The 26,459-nt window shown below is 44.0% G+C and overlaps 1 protein-coding gene across 1 annotated transcript in view; it reads left to right on the plus strand.

Annotated features, from left to right (window-relative positions):
• Positions 1 to 324: 324 nt before the first annotated feature.
• pdzrn4 (PDZ domain containing ring finger 4) overlaps positions 325 to 26,459 on the plus strand; it is a 32,940-nt gene continuing 6,805 nt past the window's right edge. Inside the window, exons 1-4 of the mRNA XM_062383023.1 lie at positions 325 to 393; positions 20,087 to 20,358; positions 21,258 to 21,360; positions 25,840 to 25,938. Coding sequence (XP_062239007.1) covers positions 325 to 393; positions 20,087 to 20,358; positions 21,258 to 21,360; positions 25,840 to 25,938 — 543 coding nt within the window. The remainder of the gene's footprint in view (positions 394 to 20,086; positions 20,359 to 21,257; positions 21,361 to 25,839; positions 25,939 to 26,459) is intronic.

Here is a 26,459-nt window from a genome sequence, read left to right on the forward strand (position 1 = left end):
GGGAAGAGTTGCATGTAGGCATGTAAGGGACGGAGAAGCCAGGTGTTTTTACTCATCTTGCTCCTGATACACTCCCTACCGAACACAGACACACACATTGAAGGAACTACACCCACAACCTCTACTCAACACATGTGTGCGGTGCCTGGAGCGACTGAGGGGATCTCTGAGGATACACGGATGAGAAAGAGGTGTGGGGGAGCCGAGGAAGAGGAGTGTGTTTTTGCCCCAAGGGGAGCTCACACACACACATAGCAGGCAGCAAAAAAAACACACACACACACTCTCCATCGGGCACTCAGCACCGTTTCCCTGACAACTAGAATGGGCTGCAATTTGTGCACCTTGCAGAAACGGGAGGAACACTACAAACTGCTGTATGAGATTGCACAGGTAAGTGAGACGAGAAGGAAGAAGGAGAAGGTTTGGTGTGAATGTTGGGGAGCCTCATCGCTGCAATGAATGAATGACAGCAGAGGAGATGAGGATGATAGTGACAGGAGTGTTGTGTGTGGAAACAAGTGGATTTTCCCACAATGATCGGAAGCGGAGTCAGAAGAAAGCAGACAAGGTTGAGAGGAGGAAAACACAGGAGATGCTTGTGAGAAATGTGCAAAAATGAGCGACTTCCCAGCAGCCAGACTGTGTGTGTGTGTGTCTCTGTGAGTGTGTGTGTGTGTACTCCCTCTCCATCAAAGTGAGTGGAGCTAGTTATTTCTCCTTGCCGGAGATGTGAGAACAAGTTCAGCTGTTCTTCCCGCTTTGGCTCCGAGGGGGATTCATCATGTCTCCTCTGCCTGCCACTGTCTCGGAGCAAAAACAGTTCAAAGAACAAACGGCAAATGTGTTCTGCTGTTTCTCTCCCTCTCTGGTGTTTGTCAGAAGTGGACTTGTGTAGTTTTTTTCCTTCGCCTTGCCCGAAAAATCCTAATTTGGATGCTTTTATAGATTTCCACTTATGTCAACTTAACTTATTGACCTTTGTTCGCTTTAATTCCCAAAATAAAATGGGTTGAAATGAAATATAAGTATTTTTGAGTCTTTATAGATGCATGGCTTTGATTGACAACTGCTCTATTACCCCCACAAGCACTTATACTCTCATTATGAGCAGTAAAACACTGTTAATGTATAACCTGTCTTCTTGCACTGGGCTTGGCTGGAACGTGTAGATTAGATAGGAAGCAAGTGTGAAAAATACTATTATTTCATAAACAGACAATTATGTGTGAAAACTGTGTGGCATTTTAACACATAAAAGGCATTCATTTTCAGTTTGGGAGACGAACGAGTCGCTGCAAAGTGCACAGATATTGTTTTTGCGGCAGCAGCATATGGTCGTGTTGTGGAGCTGATTGTAGAGAAACATGTGCTCGGGGTCCTCGCTGCCGTTGAGTACAGTGCAGTGGGAACGCTGAGCGAGCAGCAGCAGCAGCGGCAGTGAGCGAGGACTCATTCATCATTTAGTATCTTACACGGTTACAGACAGCAGGGAAACTGGATACGGCATAATGAGCCTGAGCAGTATACTGCTGAATACTCCCTTTTAGTTTGCAAGATATACAATCATTCAAAACCATTCACATCAGGAATATGCAGGACAGTGACGGGAACGGGGGGGCTTCAGGTGTCAATCAGATTTCAGATGGGGCCAGTGCCCCCCCTTGGTCCTGCCCATGAATCCGCCTCTGATGAATAGTTTGTAATGTCTCTTTTTACTTGTAGTTCTTTCTTAAGGATTTAAGATTTTAGCTTACTATACTAAAACTACAGAAAACAACGATGTGGAACTGATAGCCGAGCCCACAAACACCCTGGTCAGAACATTACTTTCTACTTGGCTCCTTATCTTCAGTCATTGGGAAGTTCAAGTACTTTGGACTCTGATATCCCTTCATATTTGTTGTACTTGACAGATATGGAATAGAAGGTCTTAAATTGAACTTGTTGAAACCTGCAGAAAGACCATACTGCTTGGATTTGGCCACTGTCCGGTGTTTGAGCGCTGATAATAGCAATAATCCTGTGGACAGCAACTGCTTGTTTTCTGGTTGGGCTCTATACAATGTAGGACTATAACAATCCTTGCCTGTGAGATGCTGCTTTTATGAGTGCTATCCACAGTGTGGGCTCATTACGCTCTAATAATACAGTGGATGTCTGTGTTCTGTGCCCGGGTGGAGCGCGAGAAAATTAGCCATGTCAATTAAATGAGAACCCTGGTAGGCGAGAGGAGATGCTGGCCCCTTTTGTTGCTGTTGAGGTGGATGAGTGAACACACTGGCCAAAACAAAGGCAGGATTACAATACGTGTAGTTATACTACAGCCAGGTTTTATTAGGCATGACATACAGCAGATGTAATGAATTCTCCACGTATGGTGTTAACATGGAAATTGGCTGGAACTTAAAAAAAAAAAGAGGGGACCCTTGTGGTTTCCTCCTATTTCCACATCCCACCGTCGGTGTCCTAGAACTGTGGCAGGCATCCAGGAGAGAGGCGTGCGAGCGAACACACCCACTTACTGTTAAATGCTCCGCAGTGTGTGTGTGTGTGTGTGTGTGTGGCCGTGATTCGGAGGACACCTACAGTTCTCATTACCAGTGCGAAGAAAAGACAGAGGAAGAGAGCGAGCAAGAGAAAGAAAGTGAGCTCACCAGGCAGTAAGTGTGTCACTGTGACTTTGTCCCGAAACTCAGAGGCTGAGGGGATTCGGCAAATCCAGAGAGACTCCTAGAAAAACCCTCCGTCTCCCCCCCCCCCGCCTTTCATCACTCCAGACTCATTTCTCCTCCTTCCCTGTTTTCACATCCTCTCTCTCCCTCCCTCTGTAACCTTCATTAGTGCCGCTCTCCCTCTGTCTTTCTCCGTCTCAGCGATCTGTTTCTCCCCGTCTCTCGTTTCACTTTTTCACACATATACACACACAAAACATGAGTGAATTTAAATGTGTTCCTTTCTGCAAAATAAGAAAACCACCTGCTCATTAAACCAGTGGAAAACCAAAGGATGCTGATACAGGGCAGAGGAGCTCCTTAAGGGTTATGGGCCGAGGCTTTAGAAGAGATTTGACATCCCGAGATGCTCTGGTGCTGTACTCTTACTTCTGTGTCGCTCACTGCTTTATATGGGGTTGAACAGCTCTGAACTTTTGAGAACGGTTTAATGCTTTGATGCATTTCTACCACGACAGTTTCTGAAAAAAAAAATTGATCAAAGAGAAAACTGATGAATTGATGAAATGAACGTCTTATCATAAGAGTTTCAAATGTTAGTCTTGTTTCTTATTGCATGGTGGTTATAACTCCATCATTCAAAACCATTCAAGCCAAAAATCAACCATCCATCCAGCTTATCCTTAGGAGTTGCAGGGGGCTGGAGCAAATCCTAACTGACATTGGACAATATGCAGGGTACACCCTGAACAGGTTGACATAAAGAGGCAAACAACCATTCGCTCCTACACTAGGTTTAACCCTGTAGAACTCTACATTTTCACCGTATACTAAGAGCGAGCCATGTTCCAAAGCCCAACAGACTTTGGAGCAGAGTGCCTGAGGGGTCATTGTGGAAGAAGACGGTTGGTTGGTGGTTATGAGACAGGAGGAGTAGACGGTAGAAATGTCTTGTCGTGGTGTTACATTAGCATGTGATGGCTACTGGAGAGTCCATCTCCAAGGAAACTAGTTATTGAATGAAGTAATGTACAATACTGAGCAGAACGCCAGGGGGGACACATGGGGAGCTAGTGTGAGTTGCATGTGTGCAGCTGCAGCACTTCACCAACTAACCCTGTGGCCATTCACCACACGGCCAGATTAATTTCCACTGTGACCAGGGCTTTGTGGTGATTCTTCTTTATTGAAGATGTTAAAATGTTTTATTAGGATGAAACAATGATTTTTCTATAAAATGGATTGCAGCTATTTTGAAGTTGCGTAGTAATGATGACCCCCCCCACCCCAAACACAGACCTGTTCTTCATCTTACATTTAGAAAAAGTAGCAGAGGCCAATTCCGGCTCTCAGCCTGCGGACCTGCCGCGGTGTCTCCTACATCACTGCGGCTATCTCAGCTCACACAGCTGCTGCTGCTCTGACAGGGCTGCTGCCGGCCGCCCGACCCCAGCTGCCCGCCGGCCGCTGGGAGATTTACGACTCTCGTCAGACCATTTGTGATTTTCTTTTTGTGCGTATCTCTGAACACTCGCCCCATGTGTGTGACCGCGGGGCTCCATCCACACCGTGGCAATTCTGTCGTATCACATTTTGCTTGTGGCCATGTTACATTGTCCCGCCACTTACTACCCTGTGTGTTGTGTTCCCCTCAAAGTGTTTGTTCTCTGTGGATGAAGAAAAGAGCTAAACTAGATCCACTGCTAAATATTTGGCTTAAGCTAGCAGAATAATGCTTGATCGCCACCTGGTGGCTGGCTGCGGCACAGGTCCATGTTAGTGGGCCAAACTAAAACGTAAAAGTACATGCTAAATACCATTTTCTAGCACGTGATCTTGTGTTTTGGTTATTTGACGTCATAAAAATTGCAAAACCTAATATTTGACAGCTGAAACTCAGCCATGATTGGTCATACACGTGCATTGACAGGACCAAGCCAACGCAATCGCATCCCTCAATCTTTGCTGTGCAGACTCTGGCTCCAAATGCTGATTATGATGGCGTATTTTACATGTTGGCTTCACTAGTGAAAGGAAGTGAAGATGCACCCTCCTCATAGTCATCTTTATATACAGTCTATACGTGTATGGTGGGCAACAAGGCCAGTCCTTGGTGCGGCCTTGCCCTCCGGAGACAGATGCCGTGCCACATGTCCAGCCTGTTAGACAGCATGGAAGGGGCGAGACAGACCCCTTCCTCTCCCCGCCACCACCTATGGTGTCCTGAGAGTGCCACACAGAGCAGGAGGGGGGGGGGACGCTGCACTCAGACCCACACAGCCGTCACCTCCATATGTCCCTCGCTCAGTCCGGACCATGACTTCATCGAGATAGGGAAGTGTAATATGTCGGTGCTATCGGCTAAATCGGCCTCAGAAGGTCGGGGATGAGAGACAAGCTGAAGTAGAAATCACCTGACCGGAGTTATCATGCAGCAACAGCAAATCATCTTCGTGATCCATGAGTGATCATGAAAGACAAGTTGCAGGTTTCAGGGGAGGATTATGATGAATATAATCTTTAGCTCCCAGATCTCCTCTGAACTACGTGTTAGGGCCGTAAATTGCGCTGCAGAGGACCAGCAGGGGATGAAGGGAGGTGATGTCACCGGGATCGGCTGCCCGTTTATCAGAAGTATAAACGCTGCTCAGAGTGACAACGCTTTTTTTCTTTTCCTCGGTCGGGATTTTGAGCTTTGCAGAAACCATTGAATGAGGTGACCTTTTCAATCTTTTCTTGCATTTTTCAGGCCAACAAGTTGTTCTCCTCCCGAGTGTGTGGGTCAGGGAGTTTGACCTTTTCACCTGTGAGTGTAATTCCACTTGACAAGTCTCGCTCTCTTCCTCCCTCACACACACGTTTGCAAAGCTATCATTTTAAGGACACTGCATTGACATACAATCATTGTAGACAGCCGATCCAAAGACCTTATCGTTATGTCAATTTAACTACTGTTACTTATTATAGATGCATACTTTATCCTTATAGATATAACCACAATAGATAATAATACTTGTATGTCTTATAGTTATGGTTAGGTTATTTATTTAGTAGCCAGAAAAGAGGCTTTTAAAAACACAAAGCGCTGCGTTTTAACCCCAGCCTAACCTTAACCACGGCCGATTCGTGCCTAACCTTAACCTAACCACAATTCACATCTTACCTTTAACCTTCACCAGCACCTCAGATCGATGTTTCCCCACTGAAGGACCAGGCTTTGGTCCCTTTGGCGTCTACTGGTCCTGGAAAGGTGACAGTGGTTATGCTGGAAAAGGTCCTAAAGAGGCAATAAAAACAAGCACACATACATTAGCTATAAGCCGATCTAAGTGACTTGTTGGTTTATGACATCGTACATTTTTATATTATACAAAAGGATGAAAAGTACAGCTCTCTTTATTTAACAGTGTGCAAAAGGTCCTGGTGCTTAGAGATGCTGAGCAATAAACTTAGTCCATGATGTTTCCCTCTAAAAATGTTAATGGAGCATTATGGAGATGAACTCTGCTGTTGAACACACATCATCTGGTGTCCTCCATCATGGTTATGGTCGCTCGTTGGAGCACAGCGTGGTGATAATGCCTCGTGATTTAGAGGTGCATATGGCCTCATCACCGCATGTCGTCTGGTCAACCACCAAAAGTAAGCGTAAACAGGAAATGGGTGATTATTCAGCGTCAGGTTAATGGCGGGTTAACAGCACTGATTGTTGTGTCTGTGTGTGTGTGTGTGTGCGAAATATTAAAATTGCGATATAGTTGTTGCTGTGTTCCTCTGTGAGCATTTGAAGGTGAGTGTGACACAGAGAGTTACAGATGACAAGAAAGTCAGTTCTGACGTATGTGTCTCGCTCTGTGTCTCTTTCTTTGTGTGTTCTGTCTGCTCGGCTGCAAGGAAACAAACATACACACCATTTGACTGTGTGTGTGTGTGTGTGTAAGGGGGGGAAATCAAATCACAAAGTCAGGGGACGACAGGTCCAGCGTCAGGGGGGTTGCAAAGTCGCTGTTTCGCTCCACCAGCCAACAATCCCCCCCTGCTTTGGCTCTGATAAGCCCAGGATGAAAGCCCTTTCTGTGGGTAGAGTGACACTCCTCACCCTCCCCTCCCTCCAAACAAGGAAAAGGATGCACACACTAAACTCAACGACAGTGTTAAGACGTAGATATGCATATTTGCACACACTGTGTGCCCATCGTTTAACACACAGGGGGGGGGGGGGGGGGGGGGAATCACACAGGGTCCATCCATTCATCACCTTTACAGCGTGTTTTTCCTTTTTTACGACTTGTGTAAAAATGTCATTTAAGCTCTTAGTGGTCAACAAGAGGACTTATCAGTTGTTATCAGCCTCGAGGTGATTACCATACTCGCTGTTCGGCCAAGTGGCCTGGCCAAGATGATAGGAAACAGGACACAAGAAGAAGAGGGGGAGGGAGTTGGATGCGGGTGAAATGAAAAGGTAAGAGAGAGAAAAACAAGTGTCCTGTGTCTTTTAAACCCCCCTTTTTTCCCCAATTTTTTTTGGTCGCCCTTTCCAAAAACACAAAGTCTCGCCCTCCTCCTCCCCCTCCCCCTCCCATCACTGCAGTTGCCAGACATTGTCTCAAGTCAGTTCCGTTCCACTGCCCCTGTCCATCTTGCTTGTCACCGTCTGTATATCCCGTTCATTAACACATTTTGGCATAACCCGTATTCCTGCAGGGGTGCCACAGATTTGGAAGGTGCCCTGCGAAGACAAAGATAGTGGTGGAAGACTCAGAAAGAGGCAGCCTGTCATTCATGTGTGGCAGAGAGAGATACAAGTTTTGTCTGGTCACAGTGTGTGTGTGCTGCAGCCAGTCGATGAGTGTTATATGGTTTGAAGCCAATCGTGCGGCAGAATAACCTAATAATACACCTCATGGCCACGCGCTGCAGGCTGTGATGCGTCAGGTTAGACAGATGTTAGGTGTGAACCATCTGGAGCATGTTACAGGCATTCGATGCAACATGGTGCAACGCAAATGCACAGGAGATAAATCCCTTTGAAACGACTTCTGTCACATAAAACCTTTCACATTAGGGTTGCAATTCTATGTTATATCTTTGGATGCGTTCTTTGGCAGCGAAGGTGCAATTCTCATCTGAAGCCAAATGTCATTTGTGCTATAAAAAGAAAAGCTCCCCTCAGCGTTTTCACACTGCCAAGACTCATGTATAATCATTTCAGGGAGATGGGTTATTTGTCACCTCCAGTCAGAAGGTTCTGTTTTCTTTTGCGTTTGTTTGTTTGTGTGTTCGCAGGATTGCACTAGAACTACTCAACTGATTTCCATGAAATATTGTGGTGGGTTGGGGCATGACCCCAGGATGAACCCATTAGAATCTGGTGTAGTTGCAGATCAGGGAGCGGATCAACAAGCCTGTTAAGGGGACTGCTATTTTTGATTGTGTGCAATTTGGTGCAGCTCCAAATAGAAAATCCGGATATAGGGAATTCAAATATGGTTTCATAAGGGGACCGTTGGGCATTGGCAACATATCATCAATGGGATTAAATGTACCCGTCTTTCTCTGTGGTAACTTTTCTGACACCTTCCCCTTTTAAACCTAAATAGTCAGAAGGATCAAATATCAGTGTGTATTTCCACCCTTTTCAACTGCACATTGTCAAACCTGTACAAATGCCTGTTTCATAGCAATTTCTTGCTAAATCCTTAAAAAACGCAAATGGCCCTAGTTGTGCCACTGCCAAGTTCGCCCTGAGCCCAGAGGGTGTGGATCCTGGGTCCAGGTGGCCTGAAGAGAGATTACGTTACGGCAGCGGGGCAGTGTTGAATTCCCACTTAACCAACTTGGGTTAGGAGTCATTAGGCTCACTGAGAGCCTGGCGTCGAGTCCAGTTACAGATAGAATGACACTAAACCATCTGCATAGTGGGGGGGTGATTACATTTAGCGGGGCTGAAACCATAAGCATTGTGTTGATGTGGGAAATGCCCTCAGGACTAGTGGTCGGAGCAACGTGGACGGTTCTTTGTTGTTGTTGTTAGTCAAGAGGAAATGTACTGGAGTGTTGTTGGTGGAACGAATGAACACAGGGATGTAAATGCAGAAAACAAAGGCAACTGGTGGAAAACCATGCGACACAGTTTTCCTCTAAACAACAATCAAAATATCGAATTAGTGACTAACTTCAGTTTTTCTTTATTTTACAGATGTGTGTGAAATGAATTAAAGAAATGCATGCCTCTTGTTTCTGCTCTTCCTCTCATATTCCAAAAGCCTTCGGGCGCGGAAACCATTTCCTATACAATACAGATAAATACTCACTTTATATGAAGAAATATTCAAGCAGAAATCATGCAGACATAATTAGATATTAACAAACCCGAATGAGCAAATGCTTGATTTTTTTTTTTTTATACCCAATTGCCTGAAATGAGAAACAGAGTGTGCTGCATGAGTAATAAATCTAATTGCCTTGCCAAAAATTAAAAAGAAAAAAAAAAATATTTGAGCGTCCTCCAATCTGACACAGCTATCACAGATTGCCTGTAAAATCATAACAAATAAGCATTTCACAAAATTATTTCACAGTTTGAAAACATGAAGACACGGAAGCTACTTAGCTATGTCGAGGGAGGACAAAAAATATCTCAGGATACACGTAGAAGACACCGAGGAAGACGTCACCATGGATAGACAACAAGATTTGAGAGTATTTGGTGATAAGGGCTGACTCCAGTGTCCATGTGGTGTAAACAAAATCCCTGAGCTTTCCACAGTGGAGTTTAAACTCATGTCTGGTCTCCTGCTGCTCTACCTAGTCGCCTCCCTCATCTGGATGATTCACACATTTTCCTGTTCCGGTGAACTCATCTGTCCCAGACAATATCCAACTGTGTTTTTCATATGAGAAAGATCATAGCATATTTCTACCAAATCACATGGTCGAAAGGATTTTCTCCTTGGTGCAGAATTGTAGATGTTCCCATTATTCTGGCACTTTTTGGACCTCTCATCCTTATTGGACAACTAACCTTAGATGTTTCCTTAACAGGGCACAAACTGTGGTCTCAGTGTCGGTATCAAACACTTCTCTGACACCAGCCAATTATCTCATCTGTCCTCCTCATTGATACTCACATAAATTGGGCCTTTGACCCTTTCTGAGAAACTGATTTAACAAGTAAAAAAACTGATTTAACAAGTAAAATGTGACACAGCCTGAAAATCACCCAACTGCACTTGGGTGACAACTTCCACACTGGTGGAGGACGTGAGGATCCAGTGACTCTGTAGCCTCAAGCTTGGCTGCCTGACTTGGCTATAGTCGGACTCTGGACTGAGGCTGCTGGAATGAGGGCCACATCCCAGTACAGTGTCTTTGACTGATATAACCAGCCATGTATTAAGATTAAAGTATTTTTCACAGCTCCTCTCTCTCCCGCTCACACTTAGCGGAGTGTGAAGTAGTTTTTCTTCCCCACCAAAGGGCAGACTGACAAAGCTCCGCGTTATGAATAATGCTAATGGCGGAGGGTGCTTCCAGTGAACATAAACATATATCATTTTAAAATGAAGAAAGCTGAGGTTTGGAGGAGAAAAACAGGGAAGGGAAGAGGAGGAGGGGGGGGGGGCGTAAAAGTTCACACTCAAGACCTAATGTTATGCAGAAAGCAACACATAAATCTTTTATTTTCCTGCTCCCCCAGCAAAATGTTTTCACTTTCCAGGCTTTAGCATGTTTTGCTAATTATGCCCCTGCATCTCATTCGTTTTTTGCCTTCAACGATTCCGAGCAAGCTTGCGTCCACTGGGGACGCCTCATTTCTGAAGGCACGAGTTTTCATTTTGGGATGAACACTTGATATATGGTGAAACAACTGCAGAGTGACTTATTCCTGAATGATTTTTGGTCCAGTCAATGTTCCTCCCTCTCAGTTCCTGCCCTAGTTTGAAGAAAAGAATGTGAACTTGGTCAAGTTGTTCCTGTTTCGCCCGTACAGACAAACTGCTCCGAGCAGAGAGAGGTAATGCTAATTTTCTACTGATGTATTTAATCAACAACACTTGTTTATAAATCAAAATATGAATTAAATATGACTCCCCGCTGCTGCCAGATCAACCACTAAAATTAATAACCATAAATCAAACCAATGCTTACTAAGAAACGCTGCCTGCAGGAAATAAGGTCATTTGTCCTGTTTTTTTATTATACTATAAATACGGTTTCAGCACCAAGTTGGTTTAGAAAAAGTGAGTAATCTGCTTTTCACCAGTCTAATTACCTTCATGAGGAAAACAAAGTTAGAAATGTCTTTTGTTGCTGTGAGACGTGTCAAACATTTCTTTGGTTCATTATAAAAATATGGCAGGACTAATACGAATATGGCGGGCTGCCTCAGTCAAGATAAATAATGGGAAACACTGCTTTGAAATGGGCAGATAGAGCATTGGCCTGAGCAGAGGTTAAATCTGCCCTTGCTATTTAATCCGATTTATGGAAAACATGCTTTTTAAAGAAAAAGATGAATGAAAACCAAGTCTGGCACTTTTCTCTGTCAGTGCATTGATTGTTTTTGTCGTTTGATTGGATTTATTGAAGGAAAGGGGGAAAATATGGATATCACCCGTCTTGTTTTATATGAGGAACGAGTGAAGGAGTAGCTGGCCCGCTCGGCTGGAGAATGTTTGTTGTTCGTCTCTCCCACGTCGAGGCGCGACGCATAACCTCTTTGTGAACTCGGCCGTCTGAATGAATTATGCGGGCGTAATCGGTGACCCCCCGAGAGCCTAATTCAAACGCATTGCTACGAGGTGTCGAGGGGCTGGAGGAAGGGCCGCGCTATTGTTCCGCCCGGCTCAGTGGCTGTTGTTTTTAATGGCAGCTGAGAGATTAATGGCGATCTAATGACTGTGGGGAGGACACAGTGCAACGTTAGAGTCCTGCTACAGCACAGGCCAAGTGCATTTGTCAGTCAAGATGATGATCTGCCTGGACACACACACAAATATAGGCAACATGTAAAAATGGACACGCTTTCGATCATTTCTAGACACACGCAAACGCATTCATGAGTAAAGATGGAAATGAAAGTGACATGTAAGAAGTTTTGCAATCACCCAGCATCGGAGCACCCCCCCACACACAATCTCATCGCATCTCTAAAAAACCAACTCAGCTAATTCCTAGCGTGACAAAAGAAAGCGTATTCAGGCGTTGCGCGTGAGGAGGTACAGACTGTGGCGGGGGCGGGGGGGCAGCCGGATGCTCACTCCTGGATCGGGGGTGAGTGTGATTCGGTCGCCTCGGATGTTGAGGGTAATGAATGTCTTGTTGATGCAGTTTGTCATAACCTGCGCCGTCCGCCGCTGCTTGAGGACACAGGGCCTATTAGTTAAACACAGACACGTTAGCCCCCGCCGATGATGTATGAGCTCATCATGAAGGAGGCATTAGTCATTTTATGAGCAAACGAAGCCGCGTGCCAGGCTAGTCAATGCTGGATATTATTATGGATTGAGCTAGGTGGTGTGAGACGCACCTCTTGACTTGCCATGGGGTTGTTAGCCCGGGACGAGTGTTTTTAATTTGAGTTTTGATTATCTCGTTGATAAAACAGTAGGAGGTTGTTTTTCCATTCCAAAGTATCGAGCACATGCTGTTGTGAATAAGAAAATGCTCATGTAGTGATTCCCGAAAAGCAGAATACAGTACAAATCAAGTATCATTTCAAGGCTCCGCCACCACCAGGAAGTATCTGTATTCATAAAGCTTAATTGAAAAGAAGCCCGCCTTGCATATAGAAGTGCCACAAAGAGCAGGAAATGAGACGCTGCTCGATGCGTGCGCCGACGGATGACAACCTTTTTTGATTTCCCCCCACTTACATCAGAAATGGCTGCTTGGAATGACAGTCACAAGTCAGGAGTCTGTGATGTCTGCGTGTCGTGTTTTGTAAGGCAGCTGGTGGTGTGTTATAATGCCAGGTGGGGGGGGGGGGAGAAAACCCCATGAGACGCGCACATACAACAAAACAGACAGGTAGGAACAGAAAGTGACGTTGTGTCTGTTTTTTTAAAGCGCTTACTGTTTTATTTTTTCAACCCCGGTGATATTGAAATGAAACGTGACGGGCGACAGGCGAAATGTGAAGAGACAGGAAGACAAAGAAGACATTCCACAGGGAGGAGCGAGCGAGAGAAAAGGACGATTAGGATCAGATCAAAAGTCCACCGATCGTTTTAGGCACGTGCTGCCACATCAGAGGAACTGGAAACATTTAGTCCTGTGGCTTGTAGCAATGATCTTAATTTAACAAAGAAAGAAGAGGAAAACATGGGGAAATGAGTCAAGCAGTGTTTGGGTTGCATTTTCTCTGAGGGGGGGGTTAAATGAGCCATTGGATGCTGAGGGCTCACGGCTCCATGCTAGAGCAGCAATGAAAAATACAATGAGAAATGTACACTGGTTGAGTATATTAATAGTAGAATTTGAAATGATATTGATGAAAAGTAGGATGAGAGAATGCTCCTGTTTCATGAGAACTCAACTCTTATTTTGTTTTTAATGTTAACCCAGAGTAAATCTTTAGAAAACCAGTTACTGTGATTATCTGTACAGCAAGAAACATGTATTATTCTATTCTTCTATTCAAAAGTACATATTTGGCGATGATGGGATTACTGGTCAAAGTTGCCAGTAAAAGGTATCAGATATTTTCTAAAATGATCCTGTTGACACCATACTGTGGAACTAAAGATGGATGACGCCTCTACTTCCTCCCTCTTCAAAACAAAATGAAGCCAAAATATGCTGGATAGTCAGATATACCCAAATATGTGCATATTGGGATCATCTGCAGTCTTTCTGGAAGGGAAGGAGTTCATATTTGTTTCTGTCCTCCCGGGAGGCACCAGCACATGATCAGCTGCAGAGCAGGAGAGTCCATCTTTTTGAAGGACACTTCAGCTTCCGCAGACACTTCATGATGAGGGGCTCGACTGCGGGACACGACCGGTTGAAGGACAGTCCACCAGGCTGTCGCTCTGAGCAGGCATTATTGAGCAGGGACATGTGGGAAGCACTGGCCCTCTGTCAGCGTCGCAAGATCATTTGAAAGGCACTAACTTTAAACGCCGCCTCTGAAGGGAAGGTCTAACGGCTAAAAAACTGTGAGTGGCCATTCCTAAAGGCAACACAGTGTAATCTGCAGCGCACAGATGTAGCTTGATGTGGAAGGGATTGACCTGAGTGGGCTGCTTAACGTCCGGCTCGACAGCAGCTATTTAATCCACATTTCATGTTGTCGTGTGGTTTTCCTCGCGCAGAACTAATTGGTTGTTTTTGGGTGGAGTTCAGGCGCCTGTGTCTCAAAGACTGAGAAGGACGCTCATTACAACTTGTGCTCACACGCGTGGAAACGGATGCGATCACAGGTGCAGACGAGCAAATAAACTCTGACGGGAATGTTTGTAGGAATAAGCTCAGTGAGCAGGATCTCCTTGAACCCGTTGCCATGGCTTATCACAAACACACACACACACACACATACACATGGACACACACTCGAAGCCGCCACAAGCATGCATCGCTTGCTCTCCCCGTCTGATTTGCATTTTTTGTTAACACTCTAATTGCCTCTCATTAAATACCTTGTCACTTTGATTAATTGGTGCGGTGCAGAAATGTGAAACAGCCGAGCGTCGCGATGCACGCTGAACGGCCACTGATTGGAGAAGACAAACAAACCCGGTTAAAAATGCAAAGGAAAGTCGCGGAAATCTCGACCAATTTTAGAGTCGAGTCAGGGTTTTTTCTCATTCTGAGGTAAATCCGATAAAATCCGAATAAAAAGGCCCCAGTCAGGAGAATAATTTGCAGTTAACTGAAACTGATTTCATTTCCAGACTTTACCTTGCATGCACAGGTACTTGGGTGTCCACAGGCATGCAAAGGGGCTCATCCACAGTTGCTCCAACGATACTCAGCCACTGCAAGACCATGGTTGCTCTTGTCAACAGCAACAAAACATGTCTTCAGGATATGATTCTCATGCTCAGCAAATTGGCTGTTATTATAGGGAACTATGTTGTGTATTTTAGGCCACTTTTAGCCACATCTTAAATCTAGTGGATTCTATCTCCTTTGAAATGGCAGATGTTGTAATTGTACAGTAAGTGATGTTTGTGCACAGGGCACTAAATGGTGTCCATCCAATCTATATCTCAGAGCTCCTGTCCCTCCACCAAACAGAAGAGACATTCAGATCATGTGAGAAGAGACTAAGTGTTTTGGGGACGAGCTTTCTCCGTCGCTGCCCCAAAACTCTGGCACTCTCTCCCTCCGATCATATGGTTCTAACCTTCGCCGTTTAGCAGGACCAGGAAATGCAAACCCCAGCAAAGAGACATGTCATTACAACCTTAAGCTTTCTAAACAAAATGGTCTCTTTGTCAAATCAAAAGTAAACACAAACTAGCTTCCCGGATTAGCAACTGTGGCTAACTTAATTAAGTAATTTACCTCTTAATGCTTAGAGGTAGTGCCAATTTACTTTGTGATGTTTTGGAGAGACAAGACTTCGAAAAACTAGAATGTAGAAGCTTTATTTCAACCCCCTGCATTGTTTACTTGGCTTCCCCTGGTTGCTTGTCACACATGCATCAACAACATTGTGGTATTCTCATCCCACGCAAGGCAAGGGTCAATGTGATTCAGCTGACCGGGCACGGCACACCAGTTGCACAGCCTGCCACTCAAATTTATGAAACTATCATCTCCTTTGGCTCCGTTGCACCGGGGTGATATTGCGTGTCACCGACTTTTATTATTGAAATGAGACATTTTATGACAGCAGGCCCTTGCCACATGAGATTGGCCTCCTGAATCATCTCCGTGCGGCTGAAGGAGGAAGAGAGATGAGATTTGGCAGATTATTGAAGCACGCCACCTGCGCTTCCTCTCTCTCATCACGATATGCAATGAATGTGAGAAACAATCCCACTCGTGTTGAGCTGTGGTTCAGAGAAATCACGATCTTTGGCAATTGTGGTCGACAGCTTGCCATGGCGCTGACAGCCGTGTCTCCTCGGGGTTGGACGGGGTCGTGGCTGAATAGACCGAGGGCTCTCTCTCCTCGGCGGCTTATTGTTCCGTGGTCTATTGTGAGGCTATTCAGTGGGAGATGCGGGCGTTATTCAGTCAAAGGTGGTTAATGGCAACAACCGCATTGTAGAACTGTTTCTAGTCTGTTTGGAGCTGATGTAATGTTCGAGGTGTGTGTGTGTGTGCGTACTTCCATTTGCTCACAATGACTCCATATCTGTCAGATTTAGCTGTGAGGTTGAGTGGTTTCCATCCAGCTCTTATCTCTAAGCAGCAAAGCCACACATTCACCAGCCACACACACACACACACACACACACACACACACACACACACACACAAATACACATACAAACAAACGCTTGCTCTTATCTCTGGGCTTTCCTTATCACTTACTCTTTGTATTCAAAAGTGGAAACAACATATAGCCATCTCAACTGATAAAACTCTGCACTCATTCAAAGGTTGACATGAGCCGAGCATATTGCAGCCCCCGGGACCGGTGCTGGGCGGGTTTCCTCTATGCTGTGCGACGCATGTAGCAGCCACTTTCAAACCATGGTCCAGTAGTAACCCCTCATGGTCAGTGATGTGTGTAATTGGGGTATCATGGGGAGCAAAATGTTCCATTAATAGCTGGTAGCCAAGATGTGTTGTTCGCCATGCATGACATTAACAGTCTGTGCAGAGCCATGTCAGCGAGTGACAAGACATATTCAACATATTTCACATTCAACAATCCACTTGACTGTTTTGAACACAAAATGTCCAAGTAAACAAAGGCCACATCTTATTAATTGAGGTTGTGTTCGATAGCGTTGCCCTTCCATACGAAGCCAAAACTCAGTAGATGGACACAGTATTAGTCAAAATCTGATGTGTTGACATTTTAGCAAATACAAAATGTCACGTTTAATGAGTATTTCTGAGAGAGTGTGAACATTCAAATTTGCAGTAGTTGGGAAACAGAGCCAGGGAACTGAAATGAAAGCTACCTCTAGTGAGATAGCCTTGGCTTAACAAATATTTATAAAGTTTTTCCAAAGTAGAGGAGTACGTAACAAATCAGTTAAAGTCACTGTTCAAACCCTTTAGTATTTTAGTTTAATACATTATGTAGCTAAATAATAACATAACCACTAGCTCAACTAACCCTGCTAAAAGGCAGCTGGATTGTTAGTCAGCAGAATAACGTCTTGAGTCTAGAACATAGACAATATATTTAGAAGGAAGATGTGAAAATTCCATAAGTGAAGCAAAAGCATCTTTATCGCCATCTGGTCTGCAGTATAGGTCATAAATCCTTCCTCCTCCTTGTTAACAGATGGGACATGGATCAATCTGATGGAAGCGTTTATATGTTGGATATTTATTAATCTCTGGATGTGGTCGTCCAGCCTTCAATACAGTCTATGTTGTAGAAGAGTAGGTTTTATTTCCTACCTTATTATCACTCATTTAAATGTGCTAAATTATGAATAAGATCTTTTATAGCTACAGAATAGTCCCCTGACATTGTGCATTAAATATTACTTAAGATATTTTACACTTTAATATATAATTCATAGAGGTTTTAACAAGCCAAAATGTGTTCGCCCTCTAGCCCCTTCTTCTCAACTGACACAAAGACAGAACACACAGTAAAGCAGCTCGAGGAGCGATAACAGACACACAAATTGCTGACTTGAGAAACAACATTTTCACAAACGGCAGTAGATCAATAACTTGTACATACATACAAAGTAAAGCATGCCACTTTGAACCTTGACCTTTGGGAAGTAGTGTTTGGACAGACAAGCAGCGTTGGTTTAGGGCTACTGGGAACCATTTTTATTGGCAATGGTAACCTTTAACTTGAGAGGTATATGACTGTGCGAGATTGTTAGTTCATTACTACCGTCCCCACGGACCACCGTGACCTCAGACTATCGGACTACTTGTAGTGTTCTCGTTGAGCCTTCGTGGGTTGTGTCATGTGATGTAATGAGTTATTACTGTCTCTCTGTCAGCTTGGTCACATGGATTGAGCGATGGGAAAGGGAACTGGTAATAAAAATGGAATTACCGCTCGATATTGAAGGAATTCACTCACCTACACGTCTCAGTGCTGATATTGCTCTTGCATGTACAGCTCTTATGCATGTTTTCCCAGATACAGAAAGGAAGATCCCACACTGTGAATAAATTAAAATACATTCCCTATGGAGGAGCAGTCTTTGCAAGAGTAAACAATACTAGGAAATCACAAAGTCACAAAGATAAAGAACAAGAGAATAGGATATTTTAATGAAATTAATAGAAGCTGTTTGATTATCGCTCACAGGGTCACTTTAGGTTTAAGGCAAAAAGCTCAATAAATAATTTAACAAAGAAATGTGGGATATAAACAACAAAAAGACAAAGTATCATGATTCTGAACACTTGTCATTGGCCAGAGCTTAATTAGCTCTCCAACTTATCAGCTCCTCTTTATCTCCTCATTTGCAGTTTGGTTACCCATAATACTTTACAAATTCAGTACAGTATGCAATATAGAAAATGTGTAAGGCACAAAAAACATGCATAAAACCAGTACTTTCTGAGCCATTATCCCCAGTCTTTGTCACATCTGCTGGCTATTAATCAGCCCCCAGTTAGCTCATCAACAGGCCCATTGAATAGAAGAACAACAGCAGGTAAACACTCTGGCAGGTGTACATGCACAATCACGTCCTGCTTTCCAGAGCATTCACTCTGATTGGAGATTAATGCCTCCATCTGGGCCTCATTACAACTCGGGGGAAGTTGTCCTGCACTTTTTCAAAAGATGCACAAACGGGATAGACGTTGAAAAAAAGAGGTCACCGGTTTGATGAAGCCCTCTATTAACTTCCATCACAGCTGCAGGTGGCAGTAAATGGCGTGAACTAATAGGCAGATTTTAAAGCCTCGTGTCATTCATAGAATGTCAATACATATAGCAGCGTAATTGTGGCGTCCAGGACCCAGCACCGGGAACACAAGATAACCGTGCTGCCATTGAAAATATGTCACGTTATCATGTCATATGTCCCAATGTCATATTTCATTTCCAATAATGAACCTGACATTAGGCACATGCTTCCAAATTTTAAGCCCTTGACAAACGATCTTGACACTTGACATCCAAAATCAATGCAATTAATCAATCAGGACAGACTGAAAATGAACTTGAGCACAGGCACAGGCTCACAGAGGTTTCGTAATTGGGTCATATGTAGTGACAGTGTCCTAGAAAGTGAGTAAACGCAGGTGCATTAGCGTGTTTTCCTGTTGACAGTTGACAGTTAGCGACTCAGACACACCTATTCTCCAATAATTCTCTTGGGACCCTTCTAAACTGACACATTTTGTGGGTGCTGTTTGCTACAGTATATCTGATGCCTCCACAATGCATCGTCTACCTCCTGCTACTTTTCCCCCCACTTTGAAGCTCATTTGCTTAAATCACCATTATTATTCTATGACTAATGGGCTTAATGGAAAGATTGCAATGTAAATATTCATTATATGGCGTACGTAAATTTAAAAGTAGCCTCGAGGTCGTTGAAGCACATTTGTGAAGAGGTGGTTCGCTGTAAAAATGTCTGCACGTGCAGGGAAAGTATACAGTGTAGTTAAAAAAATATCAGAGAACATGTAATGTGCTCACTCAATCAAGAATGACGACCAAAGTGCAGTAAAAAGAAACTTAGCACTTATTTCATAGTTGCTTTGCTGGGTGGTAAAGCAACAGTTGAGAAATTATAGACTATGAATAACAATGGGCGTAGAATCAAGTACGGGAAGAGAAGCCAATTTGAAAATGCCTGTACTCTTCTGAATGGCCAGCAGGAGGCGACTTAACTGGTTGCAAATGAAACTCAGCTTCTATGTAAGTCAATGAGAAATGTCTCAATCTTAGTTTCAAGACTTCTATAATACAGTATATTCATTTATTAAATTTTGGTCCCATTAAGACATGTGACTGACCGGTCGTACCGTCCAATGGGTGCAGGTCACAGCTATTGGTTGGCGTGCAGTGTCCGCAAGTTCTTGGTTAGGCCCACCCCCATCTCCTCCAAAAATAGCCAACCTCAAGGCTTTAAAACGGCAGTTCACAAACAGATGGGTGACGTCACAGTGGGTTGCTTCTTGGTGTAAAGGTAGTGGATCCTAGGTGTGAATGTGGAAAAGGATGTTCTTGAAAGAAGCATGAATCTGTCACAGAAGAGGATAGTTTGTTCTTGTGCTGAGTGAAGTTTTATCCTGGTGAAGCCTGGTGAATCTCAAAATCTCTTTGTTCTCCTTGTCCTCAGGTAAACGGGCGTGACTTCTCCAAGGTCGACCATGACCAGGCGGTGGCGGAGGCCATCAGGCGAGACCCCATCGTTGTCCAGGTTCTCAGGCGAACCCCTAACACAGCTGCGGGGACGTCCCCACACAACCACAACGGCATGCCACAGGACGTGTGTGTCGTCGACGTTTGCACACAGACGGACATCACCTTCGAGCACATCATGGCACTGGCCAAGCTCCGGCCTGCGACCCCACCTGTCCCTGACATCTGTCCCTTCCTTTTGTCTGACAGGTGAGGGAAATCTCTGTAACAGTACTGCAACGGCAAAAAGGGTTAAGCTTCCCTGCTTCTTCTGAATGGTACCTGAGTGTTAATGGCACACACTGAGATGATATGGGCAGGTCGGACAATTCATTTCATGGTAGTTATTAAGCAGTTGTATCACAGTGTGGAAACCTCCAGCAGAGCTAAGTGCTTTGTCCCTGTGATATCATTTTGCGGAGCCAGACTTGCAAGCAATAATTGCTTCTGTGTGATACATCCATTTCCTTTAATGGGAGCTTTGCTGGGCGATTAAAAGCCAATGGGCTGATCGAGCTGGCATTCTGGCGAGACATCCATTCTGTGGCTATTTATAGGTCTTTGCCAGCAAATGAAATCAATTTGTCCTATAACACTACAAATCAACCAGCATCGGCCAATGATTATGAAGAGGCAATTATCATGGCAGCAATTTACAGAGGTCACGGCTTTACAGTGGTAATGGGTAAAGTCTGCACTGCTTGTTCAGAGTTCTGTAGCAGAATAGGATGAGCATTGTGAAGAAATACATGCACATGCAGAAGATTGAGAACCCCATCGAAGCCTCCTATTCAAATGGAAATTTGTCAGTTATTTAGCAAATAATAATAGTTTTGTCAATGCTGCAAAAATATGAACAGGCTCTGTCTTGTCAAATTAGCACATTCACCCATGTGCCATGATTCGATGACTGTCGATTAGAGCAATGCATGTGTGACGTCGATCATGATGTGTGGGGGGGAACGGAACAGCAAGCTTCTCTACTGGCTATGGAAAAGCATTCAACTGCGTATATACACTCATTCTGAAGGTATAATAGAGTATTTCACACACTGGAAACATGCACGAGAGAACAAGCACTAATGATCCATTTTCTTTTTCTTCTCCAGCTGTCATTCCATCCAAACCATGGAGCACGAGTATTATGAATGTCCAGAGTACCTGTCTAACACGCCTGCAGGGGTGGACAGGACGGAGGAGTATGAATACGAGGTACAGCATTGCACGGCAATGATACAAGGACATTATGATGTATTGCTGAGCAGGAAAGTAGTTGAATTAAAATGTAATGAAATTAGCCTTAAAAAATACATTTGTAGCATTTCAAGCAAAACCACAGTCGTCCTCTGTCTGGTATAGCTTTATAGTGATATATATATATATATATATAGAGAGATATATATACACAATTGACAGTGAAGGATAAAACTGTTGAGCACAACACTTGAGAGCAATATAAAGGCTCATAGTGTTATTTGTGTCTTTCCATGCTGTTGTAACTAGATTAAAAAGGTTTGAGTCTTTTCTGTTGATGCAGTAGACTCTCAGGCCTCCATTGTGTCAGTAATACAAAATCCCAAGAGACAATCTTCAAGTCCAGCTCACAAGAGCTATGCTGCTCACAAGTCCCATAACAATACAAGAGAAATTGCCTATACCACAATAATACAAGAAAATTGTCCGGCCCTTGTCAGAGAAGTGTACTCTCTTTGGATTGTTTTGTGTAGCGGAGCACAGTCCTTGGGTTTGAAAAGGAAAGGCCATTCTTCATGTAATGGTACCGAAGGGGAGAAAAGGCCTCTGTTGAATTGCCTCTGTGCTTCACTCTCAGGCAGCGAGTTTCCCTTTCATCATGAACTGTCTTTCAGGAATAGTTGGGCTCTTTTGAAATCGTCATCAAGATTGTGAATAGAGAGTGCTCACTACCTATCAGTGGGGAAACTAATTAAAAACAGAAGATGATGATATTAGATAATTTGAACATTTGATCTGGTTAGTTTTAGTTTCACATTGTGTTACACAAAATATCCTGTCCCATGGGCTGCATCTACCTGACAGTGACTGGTTTGTAGACTGGTAAGCGTCAGTTTGATGTCAATTCAGAGTGGAGTTGTCTGTCCGTTTGAATGGAGATAATGAATTGACCAGTTCACTTCGCTAATATCATTTCCACTGTCATCACTATTGTATTACTACCATCAAAATAAACATCCTCATTGTTCAGACATTATGTCATCACAGGCAAAGCGATCCTGCTCCTCCTACGGTTCTTCTTCTATTGTTTGTCTGTCTCGGTTGTAGATCTGGAATTTTTCACCAAACAATAAAGTGGCTACAATTTACAGAGAGGGGCCAATTACATGTCTTAGATTTAACATCCTGTGGTGAGGTGAGTGTGTATCTGTGTGTGAGTGTGTGTGTGTGTGTGGTGTGTACGCCCTATTCAGTCAATGCTCTGCACCCACAAGTGTCTCCATTCTAACTGACGCATCATGCAAGTCAGACGGGGAGTGCACCTCGGTGTCACGCTAGGTGACAGTGATGGGTGACGTTTGGTGCTGTCAGTTCTCCCCGACCTGGTTTAATGGGCGCTCCCTGGCTCAGTGAACTGCATTGTGGGTCATTAGGATCCCTCTGCTGCCAGCTGTGGTCCCAACTCCACGTCATCTGGAGACTTTCCTGTCGGGGTTGGCTGGGGGGGGAGGACTGCATGTGTGTGGTAATAGCAGTATAGTATCAGAACAAGGTCAGCTTCAATGTAACAAACCAACGTATAAACATACACGCACACACACACAACTCCCACCCCCACCTGCCAGACACACACCACTTACCTCCGTCCATCCATGTGTATCTAACTGAAAAACGAACGGCTTTCCTGTCGGATGAAACAGAATGGTGCTGCCATTCCCAGGAACATTACTTCTGACTGCCAGCCTTAGCTTCCCTTCAAACTGATTGTCCACATGGGCGCTCCTGCTGTCATAATACTCTCTAGTTCTGCCAAATCTACCGTCCTGCAACGGCAGAAGGTGCACGAGGAAACAAAGTTAGAGAGGAACCAGTTTTATGGTGTTTTATGTTATGCTTTGTTTGTTCCAGTCGAAAAAATAAAGTGCACAGTGGAAATAGAAAGACTTTCCTTTTTTAAATCACAGTTACTTAAAAAAAACTGTTATGAATTACGAGATAATGATGTTTCTCTGCAATTTTAAGTAATTGTGGGTATTTCTATCTACTTGCCAGGCAATGATGAATGATGGCGGATTTGAATGAAATCTATGTTCGGTCAGTCCCAGTTAATGCAGTGGCAGACAGCAGCCAGAGAGCAGTTTGCCAAATTATCATAGTTAACAAGTGCCAAAAGATAGAGAGAGATATTGTGATGCCAAATATTGAAAAAGAACAAATAATCCTAAACTGATTAACCAGAAACATGAAATGTGGAAAATACAAGGGGGCTGGCAGGAAGAGTTCCAGAAACTAACTCGGACATTTGCCCCTTTTCAGGAAATTCCAAACCAAAGTAACCCTGATGACATCATTGGGTTTATTTTGGCACAACCCTGCCAAATGGATTGCAGTGAGATGACCAGTGGCCATAAAAGCTTTCATCATAACAAACTGGTTGGCAAGGACCACAGCTGATTTTTAAAAAATCCCCAAAAAAGTCTGAAAGAAGTTTAATTTCCTGACTGACTGAATTTTCATCACTGCACATTAAAGGCCACAGAGAGGTGACAGCTGAGAGGCATCATCGTCCGCTGTGTGGAGGCAATGAGTTGAAGAACATCAGGCTCGGCAGCAATGTCTTGTGACTGAAAAAGATATTGGATGTGGCTCTAAAAAAGACACGATACCACATATTGGCAGTCCATATTTTTTCATATAACATGTGTTAAATGTGGTTAATGTATACTGAAAATTCTCTGCAAATTGCCACCACGGGGCGATAATTCAAACTCTGCAGCGGCCCAGATTTCAATCCAATCATCGCTAATCGATCACTTTCGAAAGTCTCGGCGCCCACTGGCTCCGCACATCTGGACACCACTCAGCAGTGAGCACTACGCCACGATAACTGACGCCAGTGATTCACTAAAAACCCAGTGTATAACCCAATGTGTGCTGACATTCGGGCGTTAGTACAGTGTGATCTCTTTGTGCACTGCTGGTATTTCCCTGTCAGGGTTCGTACAAATCAGCCGGTGGAGGAGGAACGCGCGTGCGCGTGCGTGTGGTAACGACTGGTGCACTGTGTTGCAATATAACAAACTCCCTATAACACAAACCCCAACCTTTGAAGGTCAGGGCTGTCTGCATAGGGGGTTAAATGCCACAGAAATTAATTACTTCCCCTGTCAATCTCTGATATCGTGGTTTCCCATGACAAAAAAAAGGGGGCTTAATTCTCGCCCACCACCCAACGTCATCCCCCCCGATTATTTATTTTTTCCCCTCCCTACGCTACACCCCTCCTTTTCACGACTTCACAGCGCTTAAATTAATTTGGCAGCATGGGGTTAATAAAGATTGCCGCCAGAGTTATCTTTATGCGATTACCTTTCATACACAGCGGAGATCAAAAGCAGCCAGTCGCAAATCAGGGGGGTAAATTTGAGAGAAATTTGCATCCGTCATGAGCGGCCATCAAAGAGCTGCCGGCTTTGCTACCCCAGGCTGAGCTCAGTGCGACACCAACAGGCTGATATTTCACAGATGAACGGAACACATGCTCTGCCACTGTGTCTGTTTCATATATTATGGTGTCCTTACACTGTTCTGGGTTCTGAATTGTAGCGTAGCGACTCCTAGTCTCACTCTAGGTGAATACACAGCAGCAGAGTGTGGAGCTGAACCAGGACCAAGAGGGACAAAACCACTTTAGAACTGAATGCTACCTCGGTCCAGGTGGATGTGCTGCACCATTGACAGTAAATTAAAGATGGACGACCTGACCGCTTTCCAAAAGTGAAGCCAAAATGCCTCAATCATCCCCTGCTGGCTAGCTGCACTATAGGTCACATCTAATACTCTCCATCCACTGATCACTACTGCGCAAGATGGCAGCATTTGTATCAAGGATTTTTTGGCTTCAGTTGTGTGTATTGGGAAGAATCATCCAAGAGTGGTCCATCTTTAAACACCGTCTATTCACTGTAGAGTCGCGCTGGGCTCTGACCAAAATGTTGAAATGATTCCATCTACTTGTTTTGTTACGGTACACATGCCGGATAGGTTTTATCTCCAGCTTCGTAGAAGTTTTTAAACCCCGGACCCTTCATCATTGTTAATCTTTAATTTCAAAATTGTGTTTTACACATTTTTAAAACTGTTATTCATCTTTTAAATACCTTTTTTTTAAATTTCAAAATTAATGTTTCAGTCACTCTTAGAGCTAAGCAAATTTATTAAAAACTTTAAAAATCAATATGTGAATGTGAAAAGGTCTCTTTGCCTAAAGCAGTTTTTCGTCCTTAATCATTCCCTTAAAGTGATTAGTAATATTGACGTAATATTAATGATCAAGTTAGACCTGGTCTCCCATGAGATGGACCATTTAATTCGTAATTCAGAAATCAAATTTTATGTTTTTGAAATCCATCCAATCCACTTGAGACCTCTTCTGATCCTAAGAGGTGAAACATTATTGGATTAAAACGTTGTTTGGTGTGTTTGTGTGTGTCACAGGAGGTGGAGCTGTGTCGGCAGAACAACCAGGAGAAGCTCGGCCTGACGCTCTGCTACAGGACCGACGAGGAGGAGGACACCAGCATCTATGTCAGCCAGGTATTTGCAAAGAGAGGATTGGTTACTTTTAACTGAAGAAAAGAACAAGTGTCTCTTAATGAAGTCTCAGGCCCCTACAATCAGTTTCTGCTCGTTTAGGAAGTTGTGAAAAGACGTTCATGAAATCCCATTTTAATTTCCTGTCTTTACATAGTGAAGCAGAATGGAAGTCTAACTAAATTAGGAATGAAAAATGTTGCCAGTGCAACGAGCCGCTCTTAGCTAAGGAGGAAGTTGAGTTTGAAGTGTGATTCCCATTCTGCCGTTTGACACCCCTCTTGTTTTAAGCTTTTAATTGGTTCTGAGCAACAGCCTCCTCTACCCCCCCAACCGCAGCACCTTCAATGACACATTACACCGCCCCCCCATCTCTGCATACCCTACATGCGAACACACAGCTGATTTTAAAATCTCATTCAGGGGAAAAAAATGTACTTCCTCGTGCAAAAAGAGAGACAAAAGTGAATGAATGGTGTCATTTTAAGGGGTTTTAAACATGTTAATGAGGGGGGGGGGGTTGA

Source organism: Platichthys flesus, chromosome 23 (assembly GCF_949316205.1).
Source record: "Platichthys flesus chromosome 23, fPlaFle2.1, whole genome shotgun sequence".
Lineage (NCBI taxonomy): Eukaryota > Metazoa > Chordata > Actinopteri > Pleuronectiformes > Pleuronectidae > Platichthys > Platichthys flesus.